We start from the raw sequence: 21,939 nt of genomic DNA on the forward strand, positions 1-21,939 counted from the left end.
AAATTTTATGTGGTGTCTGTGCAATATTCTTTTGTGTTACCTTTTATTTTTCATTAAATTTTTCAGAGCTTTTGATTATATCTTTGTGGAATTATTTCATGTGTGCATATTTCTTCACCTGGAGTGTAAATTCTTTGAAGACAATGAATATATCTTTTTTCACATTATTTTAACATACTGAGAACATAGAATTGTATGTGTGATAACACTGGTACTCAATAACCATTTTTGCATTACTAATTAAATTAAGCATCAGGTTACCAGAGTTTGAGGATTAATTCAGCCAATAATAAAGGGAAAATTACTTTGCTTACCTTTACTATTATTCTTTGTTGCATATATACATCTTTAGGGTTACATTTCTGAGAGGTTCCTGTAGTCTGGATTAGCATTTGTATACTCCAAGTTTCCTAAGTATGATAAAACTGGAGAAAACTTTAAAAAATGACATGTTTAAATAGAATGCCCCTCTGCCTACTTTTTTTGCTTTCACTGAATTTTTTTTTCTAAACTTTGTATTATGGAAAATTTCAACTATACACCATAGTAGGGAGCATAGTATCATGTATCAGCAATCCAGCCTTAACAATTATCAACTCATAGGGAATTTTGTAAACCCATCTACTTAATCTTACATGCAGACTTGGAAAATAATCTCAGAATATCATTTCATTCATAAATTTTACTACAAAAATATAAAGTGTAATGAATTTTTAGAAATAATAATGCCATGAGCATATGTAAAATTAGATACATAATTCCTTAGTGTTTTTAGTGTTCCAGTTTTTCTGATTGTCTCACAAGAATTTAAGTTATTTTATTTGTATATGAATCCAAATAAAGCTTAGCATTTGGTCCATATATTTTTTTAATGTATAGTTTATCTGTTCTTTATTTTTCCTAGCAAATTATTTGCTGAAGAAATGGAATTATTTGTGCAGTAGAACTTCCCATGTGCTTAATCTTGTTGGTTGCATCCTTCTGACATAATTTACCATGAGATTTATGGTTTGGGTTCCAGAAAATAACGATAACACAAATTGTTAACAATTGTTGACTGCTTAGTATGTGCCAACTATGTGTGAATTAACTGATTTGTATATTAAATCCTTCAAAATCCTTGTCTGTATGTGGTAAGTACAAACTTGGTATATTTTTATGTGATTTTCAATTTGTAAATTTAAAATAGCATATTGAATATTAAAGTCTTATTTTATGCATGTACTCTGTAATAATTCAAATAATTATTCAAGAATCATATAATTTGAAATCATGAGGACTGATTTCCATCTTTGTTCATAGTAATGTCTATAGTGGCTGATAAAAATAAATATTTGCTCTTATTTTTTGGAATTAATTTTATTTCTGTTAAACTTACACAAAGACTTAATGAATGAATCCCTTTAATAAAATGCAACTACCATGAAATTTGTTTTCCTTAGTATCTCATTGGGAAGGAGTAAAGCATATGTCTATTTCCAGGACACTGATAGTAATGCTATACAGTATAACCCTATATTATGATAACACATATAATGTAAACACATACACTACCTCCAATATTCTGGGTTGTTAGCTGATGAATCATTATATTTACATAACATTTACTTGAAATTCTATTGCCAAAAAATTCTCAGCCTATTTATGTATTTTTAGGTGACCTACATTTCTTTTCATATTAAAACTGTTATTTTATACATTTGAGATGATAATTACCAATCTGATTTTATTTAATCAATCATTTTAGAGTAGGTTTATTTTCATAGCAAAATTAAATGAAAGGCAAAGAGTCGGACACGACTGAGCGACTGAACTGAACTGAACTGAACTGAAAGAGATTTTCACATATCTCCTGCCCTTCCTGTAACTTCCTTGTTATAAACCTCTCCTAACAGTGGTACATTTCTTACAAATGATGAACCTACATTGACACATCGTTAGCATGCAAAGTCAATAGTTTACATTAGGATTCACTCTTAATGTACATTCTATGGCTTTGTATGACATGTATGTACTATTGTAGCATCATACAGAGTAGTTTCATTGCCCTAAATATCTGTTATGCTCTATTACCTATATTTTCATGACCAGCTCTGGTTCAGATTCCCTGCATTTACTAATTCCTTGTCTGGACTTAAAATTTTTCTCTTGCTTCTACCTCACAGGTAGCTCTTAATTCTACTTCCCACTTTTCCTCAAAATAAGCATGGATAAAGATCTGTTGCATATACCATAGCTTGACTAAAAATTCATAGGCCATAGGGAGGATACATATCTTTTATTAAAGAGTAAAAACACAAAGTCAAACATTACAACTTGTCCTGAGTTCTCCTAGCAACCCCTTCATCAGTGATGTGTCACTAACCACTATACCCTGTGTTCTCTAAGCCTAACCCAGTCCCACCTCCACTCATTTTGGAGAGGAAAAAAAATTCTCCAATAACAAATGAAAAGGAATTCATCTATAGCTCTAAGTTTGAATCTCCTAAATCATTAAAGGGCTCAGAAAAACAATTTTCATCTAACATAATCCATTCTTTTAAATAAAATATGGATATAACTAACAATGCTTTCTTCTGTATTTCTATACTATGTATAAGGTACTTTCTATATAACAAGATTATTCAAATTCTGTCAATAACTCTGCAAAGAAAGTATTACCACTCCTACTTTATGAATGGGAACATAAGATTCAGAAATGCTAGATACTTTGCCTAATGTTATAATTTAAAATCCTAGCTGTAAAGTGCTGAGTCCTATATTTGGATTTAGGTTGCTTTGCACTAAAATCTACTCTATCAGTTACTGTGTTCATAGTGTGTCCTTTTTTTCCCAGACACATTTTTTAATATTTTTTTGACTTAAGTATATTAAAAAAATCTTTACAAGGTAAGTCAGAAAGAGAAAAACAAACAGTATATTAACACATATATATGGAATTGAGAAAAATGATATGATGAACCTATTTACAGGGAAGGAATGAAGACACATTCTTTCAAGGAATGGATTTGTGTTCCAATCACATTTTAAGCTCAGTGATGCAGATGGCCTGGGCAAGGGCAGTTTCATACATTTCATAGTTGTTCCATAAAATAATCTGCAATGCAATGTATGGACTTAGTAATTGCAGAGTGGAAAGACTGAGGCAATGAACCTAAATAATTTTCAAGGGCAAAATGACTCCAAGTAAGTCACATACATTCCCAAGAGTGAGGCCTTGGACACACTGAGGAGAGCCAGAGAATCTCATCTGTTGATCCATCCCCACTTCAGGGACTTCAATACTGTGAGTCTAGAGGAGGATATGGCAGCCAAAGCTGCTGCCACATTATCTCTTCCATGCTGTTCCTCCAGAGATTTCTCTCTTGTAAGCTTACATTTCCCTTTGCCAGGAGGGGTGAGGGGCAGGAGCTAAGAATACTGGTGGATTATCTCCAGGACAAATAGGGATGCACTGAGATTCAGTGAGCCTGACTTAGGCTTATCTGCCTAGGAGCATCCTGGAGCCATATTCACTCTATTGTTCCGCACATGCCATGTCAGGAAAAGTCTACATGGTTTTCTAGCAGGGATTCGCATAGGACATGAAGCAAACTACGGCTGTGTTCTTAAATATGTCTGTGGTTTCTACATCCATCCATTTTCCCATTGCTTCTAACCTTAAATAAGGACAAAGTATTTGGTCCTTCTCAGATACCTGCTTTATTGTCTTATTCTAATGTTTTCCTAACAAACATATTTCTTTTCCTACCTAGATAATTCTTATCTCTTCAAGTGTGAGAGGGAGAGAAGATAGTTTTTCTTATCACCACTAATTCTTTGAGAACTAAAAGCTCTGAAAACGAATTTTGACTCTTGGTACTTTAGAGATTCAAAATTCCTTTTTCCCAACTTATTTCTCTGTCAAAAATTTTAAAGTGATATTAAAATAAGTATCACTTTACTTCTTGGTTTTTGTATTTTTGTTTTAACAAATCTGCACCAAAGGCAGAGAGTATATATTACCTTCATTGATGTCTGAATTTGGGGTGTGTGGCAGTGGTTAAGGATGGAAAAAAAGGAAGACAGAAATATTAACTCCAGCTAAGATACCAAAATAGTATCAGTCTCTACAAGCTGCTCCTGTGTTATTGGACATGAAACAGAATCTGGGAAATGAGGTTCAATGGGCCTGAAGCAGAAGAGGCCATGGTTCTAATCAGCCCTGAAATGAAAGATGGGAAAATGTAAAGACCTAATAAAGGCATTTATTTCTTCCATGGATATATTAGTTTAAGGTCATTGGTGGATTAGGTAGCTGGGTGGGATATCTCAGGGATCCCATAATAGGTAACAACAGAGAAAAGAAAAAATTAGAAGATCAGGGGGAGAATCCCAAATGTATGTGAGCTCCGAGATGATACAGCACTTTAAGTCCCAGAGAAGAAGTAAGAGGAGGAGGGTAGGAGGAGAGAAGGTACATGATGGACTTGGCCAGAAAATAGCTCTAGGTCATTTAGCAAGTCCGTTTTTCTGTTCTTAAAGATGAACAGTGCACCTGCAACGGGAAAGACACGAGATGAGTGGGCTCAGGGGGCTCCTGTGCCACTGCCATGCTGTTTCCCAGTTTAGAAACTTTCAGCCACATTTGTGTCCACAGCCTCCTCCCACTTTCCCTCGTCTGTACTATGTCCCCAGATCTAACAGATCTGAATTCTTACCTTCCTTCTGGAGTGTGACTCACAATGGCCCCTGGTGTCTGGAGGGGCCACCAGAGCGCAGACCTCGGATGATGAGGACGGTGCCCACCACGATGCCCACGAGGCCCACAGTCAACCCCAGGGCACAGACCACAGTCTCTGTCAGCTCTGACATAGGGGCTGGAATCTCAGGCTCTGTGAAAGTGAAGTTGTGGAACTCAGAATACAGAACGTTTCTGTGCATGTGGGTGGGATGGGGCAAGGAAGGGGTATGGAGCTTAGGGAAGAGAGTGAGCTCTGTCATTAGAAACCCTTGGAATGTGAAGTTTAGGGCCATGAGATTTAGCAGATAACAGTAAGGGTGTGTTGGACTTGACAGAGAAAATAATGTTCCAAAAGGGTGGAACTCGTACATACCCCAGTGTTTTAGCAGCGGCTTATCCAGGCCCCAGTGCTCCACTTTGCAGTCATAAACATCATCATCAGAAGGGAGGAAGGTGAGGTAACTGATCTTGGAGAAGGAATGATCATCCTTGGAGAGGAAGCTGGTCTCAGAAACACCCTCTATGACCGAGTGCCCATTCCTCAGCCATGTGATGTTGATCACAGGAGGAAAGATGTTGTCCACGTGACAGATGAGGGTGTTGGGCTGACCCAACATCATGGGAGACTTGGAAAACACAGTCACCTCAGGAACCTCTGTGGTGAGGAAACAGCACAGATGTGAAATGGGAATATCACTGCCCATTGCCTCTGGAGGAACCCTCCCAGCAATGTCTCCCTGTCTAATAGTGGAGGCGCTCTTGTTTCCCTTCTGTTTGGGAGGCACCATATGTTGCCTCTGCTTTATCCCTGTCCCCCTGTTTTTGAAGACCTGCCTGTCAAGTGGGAGGTCTGTGGTACTTCTCCATGAAATATTCAAAGACTGCATTATGGGAGTAGGGATCTTTCTATCATATGGAAATACATGAGTTGGAAGAAGGCACAGGATGAGGGTTCAGCTATTACCATGAGAAAATGTGGTGACTCCTTGGAAAGGAGAGGGTTTTATAGAGTGGTGAAGGGTATCTATCCCTAGGGAAAAAGGGAGTGAAGCTGGTATGAAGGGGAAGATTAACAAAGAGAGGCAGAATGGTGAACACATACTGTTGGTAGCAGCAGTAGAGTTGGACCTTTGAATCGTGATCTCCAAATTATGTTTCACCGTAGCTATGTTTCTCAGTGCACCCTGAGGGTCAAACCTTCTAAACTGACTAAACACAGGCAGATGCCAGACAGTCTCCTTCTTTTCCAGGTCCACGTAGAACTCTTCATCTCCATCAAATTCATGGGTATAGTAGCCAGAGGGACCATATGTTTGGTAGACGTTTACGCCATAGGCGGCAATGTGGTCAGCTGAGTCGGAGTGAGGAGCAAGAAAGGAAAAAATAGAGAAAAGATCCTCATTAAGCAGTGAAAGAAGAAATTGACTATCAAACATTGTGGGCTTCATTTGTGGCTCAGTTTCTAGACAAAATTCCCAGTACCTGCTCCTTCTTCACTCTGTGTTGGTAGTTGTCCAGTTAGTTAAAAAGCCTTGCAACAAAGCCTCCTTATCTTTGCAATGCATCTTGACTCCTTTTCCATACAGGCATATATATAATATCCTTTTCATCTGGTACTTGTCCTGGGCTACCAACTGTTGCTGAAGAACATCACTCCAGTGTGTCAGTTGGAACTAATTCACTTTTACAGTTTTAGCCTCAGCTGGATCCCTGGTCCCGCTCAGTCGTGGTCCTTCTGCTTTCCTGAACCATTTCTTTTCATTCCTAATCTGTATACCCTCTAGGGGACAGGAATCACGTCTTTTTGTCTTTGAATCCCCCAAATTTAGTTTGCTGTGTTCTCAAAAATGTGTATTAAACATCAATTGTTATTCTTGAGAATTACAGAGATTTGGGGGAAGACTGACAGATGTAGGGAGCCAAACCATAGGGAAGTCAGAATCAGCAGCGACCAGAGCTGCATTATGGCTTGTGAGCCTTAAGCATTGTTGCTTTTGTGAGTGCCTCCTTTTATAAAAATATTCAAAGTGTATTTTATAGCCATATGATACAAAGGTAAACATAATTCAGCTTGGATTAAAATTTAAAGCATTTCCCCCTACTCTAAAAGTTTGGGTTTTTTTTTCTAATTAAAAAAAAACAACAATTTTTATGAGCCCTACAAGCAATGCAGGCCCTCAGCACTGTGCCCACTGTGCCTAATGTGTAAATCAAGCCTGACAAGGATGCTCTGGTGTGATGAGGAAGAGAGGAAAATTGAAAGTGCTCTGGAGAAGCAGGTGAAACTTGCACTACCATACAAAATTAGAGTGGTAGCTGCCATGGTTAATAAAGTTGTTGAAGGTTAGAGTAACCTTTCTTTCACCTCCACTTTAAACCATTTGGCTTTTCTACTTTGGTTTTTAGAAACCCACTTTTACTGTCTATGAAACAACAGAGATATGAGCCAGGGATGGATCCTGGAAGGAAAGGAAGATGAAGAAATGTATGAAGAGAGGGTGGAAAGAGGCAGACAGCAAGGCAGAGGGTCCTAAGGGACCATGTAATTAACTTGTGCTTGCCCAGTTTCCCTACACAGGTCTTCATTACATGAAGTGAAAATAGGCAATTTGGGCTGACAAATTGTGAATAATATAATTTAATTCTTCAAATTTTTCTTCAAAAAGTTCTTAATTTTAAATAAAATTAAATATATCCTCTACTTTGATTTAGAAAAATATGAAGTTATACTTGTGATAGTAGTAATTTAAAAATAAGAATAATCATTGGTATTTATGTGTCTTCATTACTTGGAAAGCATTTCTACATGCCTTTTTATTTGATTATTTGTGAGGTGACACAAATAAAGTAACTGAGATTAAGTGAGAACCATGTAATAAAATGCTTTGTCTAAAGACATTCAGCTGGGCTTGCACACCTAGCTGTGCCAGAATGCCAGCACAGAAATGTATGTAGATCTGAAACCAAGTAAAGGTTACCTTTCTTCATATCCACACAGTATTCATAATTCATGAAACTATATACCCCAATATAAACTTTAGGAGAAATACATAAAAAGCTTCAAAAGTTATTCAGAAAATTTGGGAGCAATAGCTCATGAAACTTTTTGTAACAAAACATCTACTTGTGAAAACATCGCTAATCTCTGAGACAATTGTGAGTGAATGCCCTGGAGCCCTCCAGAACATATCCACTGGATCCAGTATCAGAAACAGAGCATACCACCGCACGGGTAACAGAGAGGGCGGGTCTGGACTCTGATTTCCTGAAGGTGCAATGACGGTAACTTTTAGATTTGCTTAATATTGAGAATGCTTCCAGGGGTCTCTATTTCTAGGCCAATTCCACCCCTCCCCCCGCCCCCGCCGACCCCTCCAATTCCCTGCTCCCTGACTTCAGTCTCCGTATCCTTCAACCATGCACTCACCCACAATGTCTTCACTCCCAGAGGGACTCATCATGGTGGTCAGGGCGAGGGCCCCCAGAATCAGAGCTCTGTTCAGGATCATCCTGTTCTCAAAGTGGTCTCAGAAGTTGCTGTTCTGAGTTGCAGAGCAATGATGTGGGCTGAGTTGAGAGGGAATTCTTAAGAGCCAAGCCACACTCTGTCAGGTTAGCTTTTAGCCAATCAGAAATATCCTCTGTGATGACACCTCAGTTGCCAGATGAAGACTTTGTACTAAGAGGCCTGGAAGGGACTGGGAAATCCCCAAGTTCTGGTGCAGGCTCCACTCAGAGTGGACTTGAGGGATTTTTCTATGAAAGGAGTTCAGTTCAGCTCAGTCGCTCAGTTGTGTCCGACTCTTTGCGACCCCATGAATTGCAGCATGCCAGGCCTCCCTGTCCATCACCAACTCCTGGAGTTTTCACTCAGACTCACGTCCATCGAGTCAGTAATGCCATCCAGCCATCTCATCCTCTGTCGTCCCCTTCTCCTCCTGCCCCCAATCCCTCCCAGCATCAGAGTCTTTTCCAATGAGTCACTTCACATGAGGTGGTCAAGGTACTGGAATTTCAGCTTCAGCATCATTCCCTCCAAAGAAATTCCAGGGTTGATCTCCTTCAGAATGGACTGGTTGGATCTCCTTGCAGTCCAAGGAACTCTCAAGAGTATTCTACAACACCACAGTTCAAAAGCATCAATTCTTTGGTGCTCAGCTTTCCTCACAGTCCAACTCTCACATCCATACATGACCACTGGAAAAACCATAGCCTTGACTAGATGGACCTTAGTTGGCAAAGTAATGTCTCTGCTTTTGAATATGCTATCTAGGTTGGTCATAACTTTTCTTCCAAGGAGTATGCGTCTTTTAATTTCATGGTTGAAGTCACCATCTGCAGTGATTTTGGAGCCCCCCAAAATGAAGTCTGACACTGTTTCCACTGTTTTCCCATCTATTTTCCATGAAGTGATGGGACCAGATGCCATGATCTTCGTTTTCTGAATGTTGAGCTTTAAGCCAACTTTTTCACTCTCCACTTTCACTTTCATCAAGAGGCTTTTTAGTACCTCTTCATTTTCTGCCATAAGGGTGGTGTCATCTGCACATCTGAGGTTATTGATATTTCTCCCAGCAATCTGGATTCCAGCTTGTGTTTCTTCCAGTCCAGCGTTTCTCATGAGGTACTCTGCAGATAAGTTAAATAAGCAGGGTGACAATATACAGCCCTGATGTACTCCTTTTCCTATTTGGAACCAGTCTGTTGTTCCATGTCCAGTTCTAACTGTGGCTTTTTGACCTGCATACAGATTTCTGAAGAGGCAGATCAGGTGGTCTGTTATTCCCATCTCTTTCAGAATTTCCCACAATTTATTGTGATCCACACAGTCAAAGGCTTTGGCATAGTCAATAAAGCAGAAATAGATGTTTTTCTGGAACTCTCTTGCTTTTTCCAAGATCCAGCAGATGTTGGCAATTTGATCTCTGGTTCCTCTGCCTTTTCTAAAACCAGCTTGAACATCAGGGAGTTCACGGTTCACGTATTGCTGAAGCCTGGCTTGGAGAATTTTGAGCATTACTTTGCTAGCATGTGAGATGAGTGCAATTGTGCAGTAGTTTGAGCATTCTTTGGCATTGCCTTTCTTTGGGATTGGAATGAAAATGGACCTTTCCCAGTCCTGTGGCCACTGCTCAGTTTTCCAAATTTGCTGGCATATTGATTGAGTGCAGCACTTTCACAGCATCATCTTTCAGGATTTGAAACAGCTCAACTGGAATTCCATCACCTCCACTAGCTTTGTTCATAGTGATGCTTTCTTCCTTACTTTTTTTTGATCACATAGGGTTATTTATTTATTTATTTTAAAAAATTTATTTTTACTTTATTTTACTTTACAATACTGTATTGGTTTTGCCTGGCCCACTTGACTTCACATTCCAGGATGTCTGGCTCTAGGTGAGTGATCACACCATCATGATTATCTGGGTCGTGAAGACCTTTTTTGTACAGTTCTTCTGTGTATTCTTGCCACCTCTTCTTAATATCTTCTGCTTCTGTTAGGTCCAGACCATTTCTGTCCTTTATCGACCCCATCTTTGCATGAAATGTTCCCTTGGTATCTGTAATTTTCTTGAAGAGATCTCTAGTCTTTCCCATTCTGTTCTTTTCCTCTATTTCTTTGCATTGATCGCTGAAAAAGGCGTTCTTATCTCTTCTTGCTATTCTCTGGAACTCTGCATTCAGATGCTTATATCTTTCCTTTTCTCCTTTGCTTTTCACCTCTCTTCTTTTCACAGCTATTTGTAAGGCTTCCCCAGACAGCCATTTTGCTTTTTTGCCTTTCTTTTCCATGGGGATGGTCTTGATCCCTGTCTCCTGTAAAATGTCACAAACCTCATTCCATACCTCATCAGGCACTCTGTCTATCAGATCTAGGCCCTTAAATCTATTTCTCACTTCCACTGTATAATCATAAGGGATTTGATTTAGGTCATACCTGAATGGTCTAGCTGTTTTCCCTACTTTCTTCAATTTGAGTCTGAATTTGGTAATAAGGAGTTCGTGATCTGAGCCACAGTCAGCTATTGGTCTTGTTTTTGCTGACTGTATAGAGCTTCTCCATCTTTGGCTGCAAAGAATATAATCAATCTGATTTCGGTGTTGACCATCTGGTGATGTCCGTGTGTAGAGTCTTCTCTTGTGTTGTTGGAAGAGGGTGTTTGCTATGACCAGTGCATTTTCTTGGCAAAACTCTATTAGTCTTTGTCCTGCTTCATTCCACATTCCAAGGCCAAATTTGCATGTTACTCCAGGTGTTTCTTGACTTCCTACTTTTGCCTTCCAGTTCCCTATAATGAAAAGGACATCCTTTTTGGGTGTGAGTTCTAAAAGGTCTTGTAGGTCTTCATAGAACCATTCAACTTCAGCTTCTTCAGCATTACTGGTTGGGGCATAGACTTAGATTACTATGGTTTGCCTTGGAAACAAACAGAGATCATTCTGTCGTTTTTGAGATTGTATCCAGGTACTGCATTTTGGACTCTTGTTGACCATGATGGCTACTCCATTTCTTCTGAGGGATTCCTTCCCGCAGTAGTAGATATAATGGTCATCTGAGTTAAAGTCACCCATTCGAGTCCATTTTAGTTTGCTGATTCCTAGAATGTCGACGTTCACCCTTGCCATCTCTTGTTTGACCACTTCCAATTTGCCTTGATTCATGAACCTGACATTCCAGGTTTTTATGCAATATTGCTCTTTACAGCCCCGGACCTTGCTTCTGTCACCAGTCACATCCACAGCTGGGTATTGTTTTTGCTTTGGCTCCATCCCTTCATTCTTTCTGGAGTTATTTCTCCACTGATCTCCAGTAGCCTATTGGGCACCTACTGACCCGGGGAGTTCCTCTTTCAGTATCCTATCATTTTGCTTTTTGGTACTGTTCATGGGGTTCTCAAGGCAAGAATACTGAAGTGGTTTGCCATTCCCTTCTCCAGTGGACCACATTCTGTCAGACCTCTCCACCATGACCCGCCCGTCTTGGTTGGCCCCACAGGCATGGCTTAGTTTCATTGAGTTAGATAAGGCTGTGGTCCTAGTGTGATTAGATTGACTAGTTTTCTGTGATTATGGTTTCAGCATGTCTGCCCTCTGATGCCCTCTTGCAACACCTACCATCTGACTTGTGTTTCTCTTACCTTGGGTGTGGGGTATCTCTTCACGGCTCCTTCAGCAAAGCGCAGCCGCTGCTCCTTACCTTGGACGAGGGGTATCTCCTCACTGCCGTCCTTCCTGACCTTCAACATGGGATAGCTCCTCTAGGCCTCCTGCGCCTGCGCAGCCACCGCTCCTTGGACGTCGGGTTGCTTCTCCTGGCCTCTGCCCCTGGCCTCAGATTTGGGTAGCTCCTCTTGGCCATTCCTGCACCATCGCAGCCTGGCATTCTCGGCCGCTGCCCCTGACCTCAGACGTGGGGTTACTCCTCTTGGCCACTGCCCTTCGAGCATGGGTGTTAAGGGACCAGACCTGAGCCATGACAGGCTCAACAAGCTACAGTAGGCCTAAGTTTCAGGTTCTTGTAGACCTGAGTCATGATTTCGGGAAGCTACATCCAAGCCTATCAGGAAAGTCCCACTCATGCCAAACTTGAGCCAATCCGGATAGGGATGCAGGATTTAAAATTCACGCATGTGCGTACAGCTTAGCCAATCATTACCCGCCAGCTACGCTGTTGCAGAGACAAAGAACTGCCTGTATAAAAGCAGCTGTGATTCAGAGCTCGACTCCACTACGCTGGATGAGACTTGAGCCCTAGCTCGAGCTAGCAATAAAACACCTTTATGCTTTTGCATTGCTGTGGACGTCTTATTCTCTCAGTTTTGGGGACTCGGACTTTGTGCATAACAGTGGGGTCCTCCCGGCTTCTGCCCCTGACCTCGGACGTGGGTTAGCTCCTCTCGGCCATGCTTAGTGTGCTGGTCACAGCTGCCCACAGCTGCTTAGTGCTCTGGTTTTTCCAGTGGTCATTAAAGATGTGAGAGATGAACCATAGAGAAGGCCGAGAGCTGAAGAATTAATGCTTCTGAACTGTGGTGTTGGAGAAGACTCTTGAGAATCCCTTGGACTGCAAGGAGATCAAACCAGTCAATCCCAAAGGAAATCAATCCTGAATTTTCACTGAAGGACTGATGCTGAAGCTGAAGCTCCAATATTTTGGCCACTTGATGCGAAGAGCTAACTCACTGGAGATGATGCTGATGCTGGGAAAGATTGAAGGCAGGAGGAGAAGGGGATAAGAGAGGATGAGATAGTTAGATAGCATTACTGACTCAATGGACATGAATTTGAGCAAGCTCCAGAAGATTGTGAAGGACAGGGAAGACTGGTGTGCTGTAGTCCATGGGGTAGCAAAGAGTTGGACAGGACTTAGCAGCTGAACAACAACTCCTTGTATGTTGAAATGATAGTATTTTGTATATATTGGATTAAAGTATATTATTACAATAAAGAAGACAACTTAGTAGTAGCATAAGATTCAGTTCAGTTCAGTCACTCACTCGTGTCTGACTCTTTGTGATGCCATGGATTGCTGCATGCCAGGCTTTCTTGTCCATTACCAGCTCCTGGAACTTACTCAAACTCATGTCCATTGAGTTAGTGATGTCATCCAACCATCTAATCTGTTGTCCCCTTCTCCTCCTGCCTTCAATCTTACCCAGCAACAGGGTCTTCTCAAATGAGTCACTTCTTCACATCAGGTGGCCAAAGGATTGGAATTTCAGCTTCAGCATCAGTCCTTCCAATGAATATTCAGGACTGATTTCCTTTAGGATGGACTGGTTGGATCTCCTTGCAGTCCAAGGGACTCTCAAGCGTTTTCTCCAACACTATAGTTCAAAAGCATCAATTCTTTGGTGCTCAGCTTTCTTCTCCAACTCTCATATCCATACATGACCACTGGAAAAACCATAGCCTTGACTAGATGGACCTTTGTTGCCAAAGTAATGTCTCTGATTTTGAACATGCTGTCTAGGTTGGTCATAACTTTCCTTCCAAGGAGTAAGCATCTTTTAATTTCATGGCTGCAATCACCATCTTCAGTGATTTGGAAGCCCCCCCAAATAAAGTCTGACACTGGTTCCACTGTTTCCCTATCTATTTCTATGAAGTGATGGGACCAGATGCCATGATCTTTGTTTTCTGAATGTTGAGCTTTAAGCCAACTTTTTCACTCTCCTCTTTCACTTTCATCAAGAGGCTTTTTAGTTCCTCTTCACTTTTTGCCATAAGGGTGGTGTCATCTGCATATCTGAGGTTCTTGATATTTCTCCCGGCAATCTTGATTCCAGCTTGTGCTTCTTCCAGCCTAATGTTTCTAATGATGTACTCTGCATGTAAGTTAAATAAGCAGGGTGACAATATAGGTACCTGATAATTTAATAGTGGGAGACTGATCATTTCAATATATGGTAATATATAAGTTAATATCTGTACAGAAAAATGAATCCTGACTCCTAATGTATACAAAAATTAATTCAAAATTGTCTCAAATTTATTAGCTAAAACTTTGAAGTGTGTAGAAGAAAACAGGACAATATCCTTGGATCTGAGGTGGCAGTGACTTAGAATGCAAAATCACTAACCATAAAAGATTGATTTATTACATTTCGTGGGAATTGAAAACTTCTTAAGAAACACTTGCAAACATTGAAATGCAATCTACATAATAAGGGAAAATACTTGCATCATATAGCTGATAAACTGTATCCAAACTATTTCCAGAATTCCAATAATTCAGTAATAAATAGACAAAGATGTCAATAATAATAAAAAGTGAAATATTTCATAAAAGACTTTAGGTACCTTGCCAACAGATGAATAACAAACGTTCAACACCTTTAGTCATCAAAGACAAGCAATTGGTATTGTCCCTCCTCCTGTCTTTCCCAGAGTAGCATACAATATGATCCTTTCTTGAAAGTGAAAGTATTAGTCGCTCATTCATGTCTGACTATTTGCAACCCCATGGACTGTAGCACACCAGGCTCCTCTGTCCATGGAATTCTCCAGACAAGAATACCAGAGTGGGTTGCCATATCCTCCTCCAGGGGATCTTCCTGACCCAAAGATCGAAACGGTGTCTCCTGAATTACAGGCAGATTCTTTACCAACTGAACCACTCAGGAAGCCTTACATGCAGATTAATGCAGACAATTATTTACTCTGAGTTTCTGGAACAAATGAATTAGGGAGAGGATTTGCTGAGGTGTTATTTTTAGTATTTTGGAATTAGACTTTGTGATCAGGCTGTCTGTCTCAGCCACCTGAGCCTGAGGTCAGTGTTCTCTCCTTCTTTCTTTCCTGTAGTTCCGTCTTTGACTCTGCACCTGCACTAACACCAGATGCCTCACCCTTTGTGTTTCCTAATGTGCTCACTTGGATTCCAGAGTCTGTAGCTCAGGAGTATTTCCTCCCATTGTGACTGATTGTAAAGTAGACTGATTGTAAAGCTTTAGTGCCGAGGTTCTCAGCCAGCTGGGTGTAAGAATTACCTGGGAGATTTTAAAATATGCTTGAGCTCTAATCTCATATATTCTCATTTAACTTGCTAGGAAGGAGGCTGAGCATCAGATGATTTTTATGTGCAGCTCTGTTTGAGACCACTGCTATGAAGCAGGGTTTCTAGAACTTTATTGTACATCCAAATCATTTGGGGATATTGTTCAAGTACAGATTCTTATTTACTAGGTCTGGATGGGTCCTGAGATTCAGCTTTTCCAACAAACTCCCAAAGTCTACAGATCCCTCTTTCAGGGTCAAGGCTCTGCAATAGGATTTCTAATCTCTGCACTATTTTATTTAATTATAATTTAGTTTTAAACATTTATTTTATTAAAACTACTCACACTAGGTGCAGTATAATTCTTTGTTGTTAGGAGACTGTTTTGTGCTTTGTAGAAAGTTTAGCAGCATCCCCTAGAGCCATCCAGATCTTTAGATGTTGTTGAAAACCAAAAATGCCTCCTGTGTTGTCAAATATCCTCTTGGCAGAGAGTGAAGGGGATTGTCTTGAGAATCACTGCTCTATAGTACTAGCCCCCCGAGTTGGCTGTATCCTGGCATCATCTGGAGACCTTTAAAGATACTGATGTTTGGGTCACAGATCCTCTCTCATAGATTTTGAGTTAATTGATCTAGGGTTCATCTGGGCATCACAGGCTGAATCTCCTTTGCACAGTGGAAACTCCAGGATGCTCTTATATTTCATTTTCTTAAAGAGCGGATTCATGGAGGGGTATACTGGTGGTGGCTTGCAGGAGATGATAGTTCTAGTTTGCGTAGTGATAATCAGTCAGTCCTATAGAAAATCAACCCTGAATATTCATTGGAAAGACTGAACCTGAAGCTCCAATACTTTGGCCACCTGATGCGAAGAGCAGACTCATTGAAAAAGACCCAAAGGATCGAAGGCAAAAGGAGGAGAAGGTGGCAGAGGATGAGAGGGTTGGATAGCATCACCAACTCAATGGACATGAATTTGAGCAAACTCTGGAAGATAGTGGAGTACAGCCTGGCATGCTGCAGTCCATGGTGTCACAAAGAGTCAGACACGTCTTAGTGACTGAACAACAACTTGATATTCAAGGCATAGTAAGCTTCTTTTATCCAACTTTTCATTGCCTCAAAACTGTTTACTACTTCAAGTTTCCCCTCCTAATGAGTAACATAGATTCTCTGGTTTAGTTGATTAGTGCAAGAAATAAGTACAAAATACAGTCTCTGGTCAATAATATACATGGGCCTGGATCAGTCTAAGAGTTGAGGAATCTGTCTCCAATATATATGAATGTGTCATGCTGGACTGTTAAGAGATGCCTTGCATTTCACAACACCTAGGGTGTGGCTGGAGTTCAGGTGAACTCTGATTCTTTACTGCGAGACTGATGGCAACCAGAGTGGGTTGGGGGTGGGTGAGTGGGGTGAGTGGGTGGGGAGGGTGTTAGTCAAGCTGTTGAAGTTCATAATAAAATACTAGTAGCCTATGAAAATGATGTCTCTGATATTTTTGAGACGTTTGTCAAGTGAACTGTAATCACTTTACTTGTAGAGTCATCTAGACACTTAAACATAGAGGCTGTGCTTTAGGACCTGTAGATCTAATTTTTGTTAAGTGGGCAAAGTCTGGACAAGAGACATGCACAAGTCTAGAGCCCAGATTCAACTAACCTTGTCTATCAGGTACACAGTTTTCCTTCTCCTACTCCTGCCAACTTGGTTTTCTTCTTTCTGAGTCTAGAAGGTCAAGGGACCTGTAAGTCATGAGCTTTTAGAATATGGTAGTGAACAGCCGAATTAGCAATGAGTCAGTGTCCTTGGTGCTATAATCACATTAAAAAGATGATATTGCAGCTACTCTTTTATAATATGTAAATTGGTTTTCTCACTCCCCACCCCATGGATTACTATAGTGAATAAAAAGAGCATCTGTTTTCCTTAGACCCATTCAGATCTTTGCGGCTGAAAAGGAGAGATTCTCGGTCCTTCAGAAAACTGAACACAAGCTGTCATAAACCTGGAAAAGTTTACTTCTTTAAAATACCCTGGTGGGACTTTCCTGGATGGTCCAGTGGTTAAGACTTCACTTTTCAACACAGAGGGTATGGGTTAGATCCCTTGTCGGGGAGCTAAGATCCTATATGCCTCATGGCCAAAAAACCAAAACATAAAGCAATATTGTAACAAATTCAATAAGGACTTTTACAAAAATGGTCCACATCAAAAAAAAAAAAAAAATCTTAAAAAAAAAAAACACCCAAGCAATGGAGTTTGAAAGACTGATGAGACAAGTTTTTGAAGGGGACAGCCTGAGCATCTGGTACGGAAAGGGTAGATATGTTTGTGAAGGTCCCTCCTCCAGGCTGCAAGCATATGAGGCAGTCATAGACTTAGAAAAATGTATTAGACTCTGTGGGGTCTTAGTTGTGGCACGTGGGATCTTCACTGTTTCATGTGTGATATTTTGTTATGATGCATGGACTCTCTAGTTGTGGCACAAGGGTTGTAGAGTGCATGGACTCAGTAGTTGTGGTTCATGGGCTTAGCTGCTTCGTGGCATGTGGGATCTTAATTCCCCTACCAGTGATTGAACCCATGTCCCCTGAATTGCAAGGTGGAGTCTTTACCACTGGACCATCAGGGAAGTCACAAGCATAGACTGTTGAGAAGGCTTTTTTCCAGCCTTGTATTTCTCAGATACTTTGCATATACCATTGACATTACTGGTTGGCTGTGAGGTGACAAGAGATTGTCAGTTTACAGTTAGAATGAAGGTGAAATTCACTATTCAAGTGTCCAGCTCACTTCCATGATAAATGCAGACACCACGAAGTCCCATCTGCCTTTGTTTCATCGTGTAGGGCTGGAGAGTTAGTTCATACCTGTGTGTCCCTTCCAACTACTGACTTTAGGAAAAGTTTCATCCCCTCAAAATACAGAAATATTTGAGAAGTTATTGTCTCCTTAAGAAAAGAGAATGCATGCTCAAAAAGGAAGCATTTTTGAAAATTAGTGTAGTTAAGTTTATTTTACAAACCAAATGGTAAAGTTAATAAAGTGTTCATTGGTCTTACCTAGTTACCATGCCTACTGACTTTTAGAATCACATTGTTAATTTTGCAGTTTAATATGACATTTGATTTATATTGTGTCTCTTCAGCTCTTTATGTTACATTAAATATATTAGTAAAGTTCTGTTACATTCTTTGCTTCTTACATATTACATTGTGTTGTTATTGTGAAGATGGACACTTTTTTTGTATACCCTAGCTTTATTACTGTGAGTTCTCTGGATAACTTCGTTTTCCAGAGACAAGTGATGTTGCCCTACACTTGATCCTCATTGGCTGGAGAGAACATGTTCAATGCCACATTGCTGTTCCACTTAAATACAATTTTTGCATATGTTATTTGTCAGCTTTAGCTTATGCTCTCTTTGTGGGCAAGGGGTGGTGGTGGGGTGGGATTTGAGCTGAGCAAGACAAGGCTGTAAGGCCACTCTGGTAATTTGAATCTGTCTCTAGGATTTATTTCTGTCGGCCCAAACTATAATTACTAATATGGTGATTAGAGATAACGGAGTAAGTCATCTCCATATAACAAAAACAAAATAATACAAAAAAGAAGCAGCAGTTTTGAAAATTAAGCACTATAGTAGAGAAGAAAGCTAATTATCTTATTAAAAATTGCTCAATAGAGTAGCTGCTGCTGCTAAATCGCTTCAGTTGTGTCCGACTCTGTGCGACCCCATAGACGGCAGCCCACCAGGCTCCCCTGTCCCTGGGATTCTCCAGGCAAGAACACTGGAGTGGGTTGCCATTACCTTCTCCAATGCATGAAAGTGAAAAGTGAAAGTGAAGTCGCTCAGTCGTATCCGACTCTTAGTGACCCCATGGACTGCAGCCTACCAGGCTCCTCCATCCATGGGATTTTCCAGGCAAGAGTACTGGAGTGGGGTGCCATTGCCTTCTCCGCAATAGAGTAGCAACCTTGTATAAATAGCTACTTTTTAATATTGGTTTTTGAAAGTGCAATATCCCATGTAGCTTTTGATGGAAACATCATTAAGTCTATGTGTTATATTCCTTTCTCCCCTGCTTATTCATCTTCTTTTGTGGTCTCAGAAAAGTTCTGTAATATTTTCACTAATGACTCCTTGTTAAATGTATGACTTTTGCCCTCATTATTGCTGTTGTTCAGTCGCTCAGTTGTGTCCGACTCTTTCCGACCCCATGAACTGCAGCATTTGCCCTCATTAATGGATGCTTTTTTCTTTTTAAACAAATTTTTAAAATTAATTAATCAATTAATTTACTGGCTGCACTGGGTCTTCATTGCTGCTTACGGGCTTCTCACGGTGGTGGCTTCTCTTGTCGCAGAGCACAGGCTCTAGGTATGCAGGCTTAGATAGTTGTGTTACATGGGGGCTCAGCAGTTGTGGCACTGGGGCTCTGAAGTGTGGACTTAGTGGCCCTTGGGCTTAGTTGCATGTGGGATCTTCTTGGAGCAGCGTTCAAACCCATGTCCCTTGCATTGACAGGCAGATTCTTAACCATTGGACCACCAGGGAAGTCCTTCTTTTTCTAGTACTACTTTTTCTTATAGTCTTTCATGGTTTAGTCTGCCAGAGGCAAGTGATGCTGCCTCTCATATGATTTTATTTCAATGTCTCATTTTGGTTTCACTTAAACCCAACTTCTGCAAAGTTTGTCACCAAAGCGTGGCTAGAGAGGAGAGGCATTGTGGAGACTGGGGGAGACTGGGGGTGAGGAAATGTAGTTAGCACTTACACCATGGGTGTGCCTTCTAGGGGGCTCTGCTTCTCTGTCTAGAAAAGTGTACCAGGTGAAAAGAGAAGAGATGGGCTTAGCAGTCAGCTGAGGGAACACATATTGTATTGCCCTTATAATGTAGGTCACGATCAAGTGCTGGAATTTAAACCAAGAATGGGCTCTCACCCATACACCTGTAGAGAAATGACAACTGTAAATATGAATATCTTAAAGTGTTTCTACTTCTGGAAATGCTGAGGATAGTTCATTTCTTTATGTCCACTCAGTTCTAAGTGAGTTTCAGGATATGCAAATTAGGTCTCATGGTGTAGGTTCCTGTTTACTAAACTGTATTTGCTCAGACATATACAGTTAAGTATACGAATAACTGTATTTATAGTTCACAGTTTAAGACTGTGGTGTTGGAGAAGACTATTGAGAGTCCCTTGGGCAGCAAGGAGATCAAACCAGTCAACCCCAAAGGAAATCAACCCTGAATATTCATTGGAAGGATTGAAGCTGAAGCTGAAGCCCCGATTGCTTTGGCCACCTGAAGTGAAGAGCCGAGTTTTTGGAAAAGACCTTGATTCTGGGAAAGATAGAACATAATAAGAGAAGGGGACGACAGAGACGAGATGATTTGGATGGCATCATCGATTCAATGGACATGAGTTTGAGCAAGCTCCAGGAGGTGGTGAAGGACAGGGAAGCCTGTTGTGCTGCAGTCCATGGGCTCGCAAAGAATCTGATGCTACTGAGCGATTGAACAAACAAATATGCTGATAAAATCAACTGTGAATTTGACCCACTGATACAACAGTGACATTCTTTGGCATTGCCTTTCTTTGGGATTGGAATGAAAACTGATTTTTTCCAGTCCTGGGGCCACTGCTGAGTTTTCCAAATTTGCTGACATATTGAGTGCAGCACTTTAAAAGCATCATCTTTTAGGATTTTAAATAGCTCAACTAGAGTTCTACTTCAATTAAAAAAAGGCCAAAAGTATGTAAAAGGATACAAAGTGTGTCTGAGAGCTCACTAAGACTTGAAATTTACATATTTATGGCCACAATCCCAGGGGAACCATGAATGCCTGTGGGAGAAGAAGAAAGACAATAGACACAGTGGGGATGGTGTGGGTAGATAGCTTCACAGAAATTCTACGTAATGCTCCTTATTCAAATATTCCTTATAATAATTTCACTAAAGTGAGATGTAAATGGAATTTCTTTCCTCTCATCCCTGCCCCACCACCACGACTTTGAGTGTGCCTTTTGAACACTTTAGTCTGCCAGAGACAAATGATGCTGCCTTCCTTTCTTCATCCTATTAGCTAGAAAAGAAAGTATTTTATAATACATCACGATTCATGTAAATGTGGTTTATGCAAAGATTTATGTCAATATCCTTCCTCTTCAAACCCAGCCCTGGCCTAATATCCACTTCCTAAATACCTCCTCTCTTCCTACAAGTATCAGATAGATTATTAGTTTCTCCGAGGTTTTTCAATGTAAGTTTTCAATAGTGATATAGTCTTTGATCAATCCTCCAACAATCTTCACGTAAGATGTAAAAAATATAAGAAACTATTAATAAGGAAGTGAATCAAAAGGATGTAGGTTAAGGCTATTAATTGTGAAGGAAATTTTCACTAAGACTATATTTTATAGGGCACTTTCTGAGCATATGAATCCAACATATCAGTAATAACATTGTAGAAGCGTCTCCAAAAGAAAAAAAAAAGCATTTAGGAAACCCATTGCAGTAAGAAGGATCTGGAATTGGCATAATAGTGAGAGCTGTGTCCAGCTCTCGGTCGAACAGAATTAGGGTCCCTGTTTCAGTATCTGACAGAGGCAGGTTTTGAATGGTGAGGACTGCATTATCCAGGGGGCAGGATCTACGCAGTTCACAGTTGAACAGATGTTGAAACAAGGCTGACTGACA

General features: G+C 40.4%; 1 protein-coding gene across 1 annotated transcript; it reads right to left on the minus strand.

The window, feature by feature from the left end:
* Nucleotides 1-2,333: 2,333 nt before the first annotated feature.
* Nucleotides 2,334-8,270, minus strand: LOC138069369 (SLA class II histocompatibility antigen, DQ haplotype D alpha chain). The gene is made up of 5 exons (XM_068960637.1): nucleotides 8,151-8,270; nucleotides 5,826-6,074; nucleotides 5,097-5,378; nucleotides 4,701-4,874; nucleotides 2,334-4,537 (listed from the first exon to the last, which is right to left on the minus strand). The coding sequence occupies exons 1-4, from the start codon at nucleotides 8,230-8,232 to the stop codon at nucleotides 4,720-4,722; spliced, it is 768 nt and encodes a 255-aa protein (XP_068816738.1). The 5' UTR covers nucleotides 8,233-8,270; the 3' UTR covers nucleotides 2,334-4,537; nucleotides 4,701-4,719.
* Nucleotides 8,271-21,939: the final 13,669 nt, after the last annotated feature.

This window comes from Capricornis sumatraensis, chromosome 22, assembly GCF_032405125.1.
Source record: "Capricornis sumatraensis isolate serow.1 chromosome 22, serow.2, whole genome shotgun sequence".
Taxonomy (NCBI): domain Eukaryota; kingdom Metazoa; phylum Chordata; class Mammalia; order Artiodactyla; family Bovidae; genus Capricornis; species Capricornis sumatraensis.

Coding starts and splice junctions, on each gene's coding strand:
- LOC138069369 (XM_068960637.1), bottom strand. CDS start 8,232: ATGATCCTGAACAGAGCTCTGATTCTGGGGGCCCTCGCCCTGACCACC. Junction 6,075..8,150: donor TGGGAGTGAAGACATTGTGG/GTGAGTGCATGG, acceptor ACTCCGACTCAG/CTGACCACATTGCCGCCTAT. Junction 5,379..5,825: donor CTCTACTGCTGCTACCAACA/GTATGTGTTCAC, acceptor TCCTCACCACAG/AGGTTCCTGAGGTGACTGTG.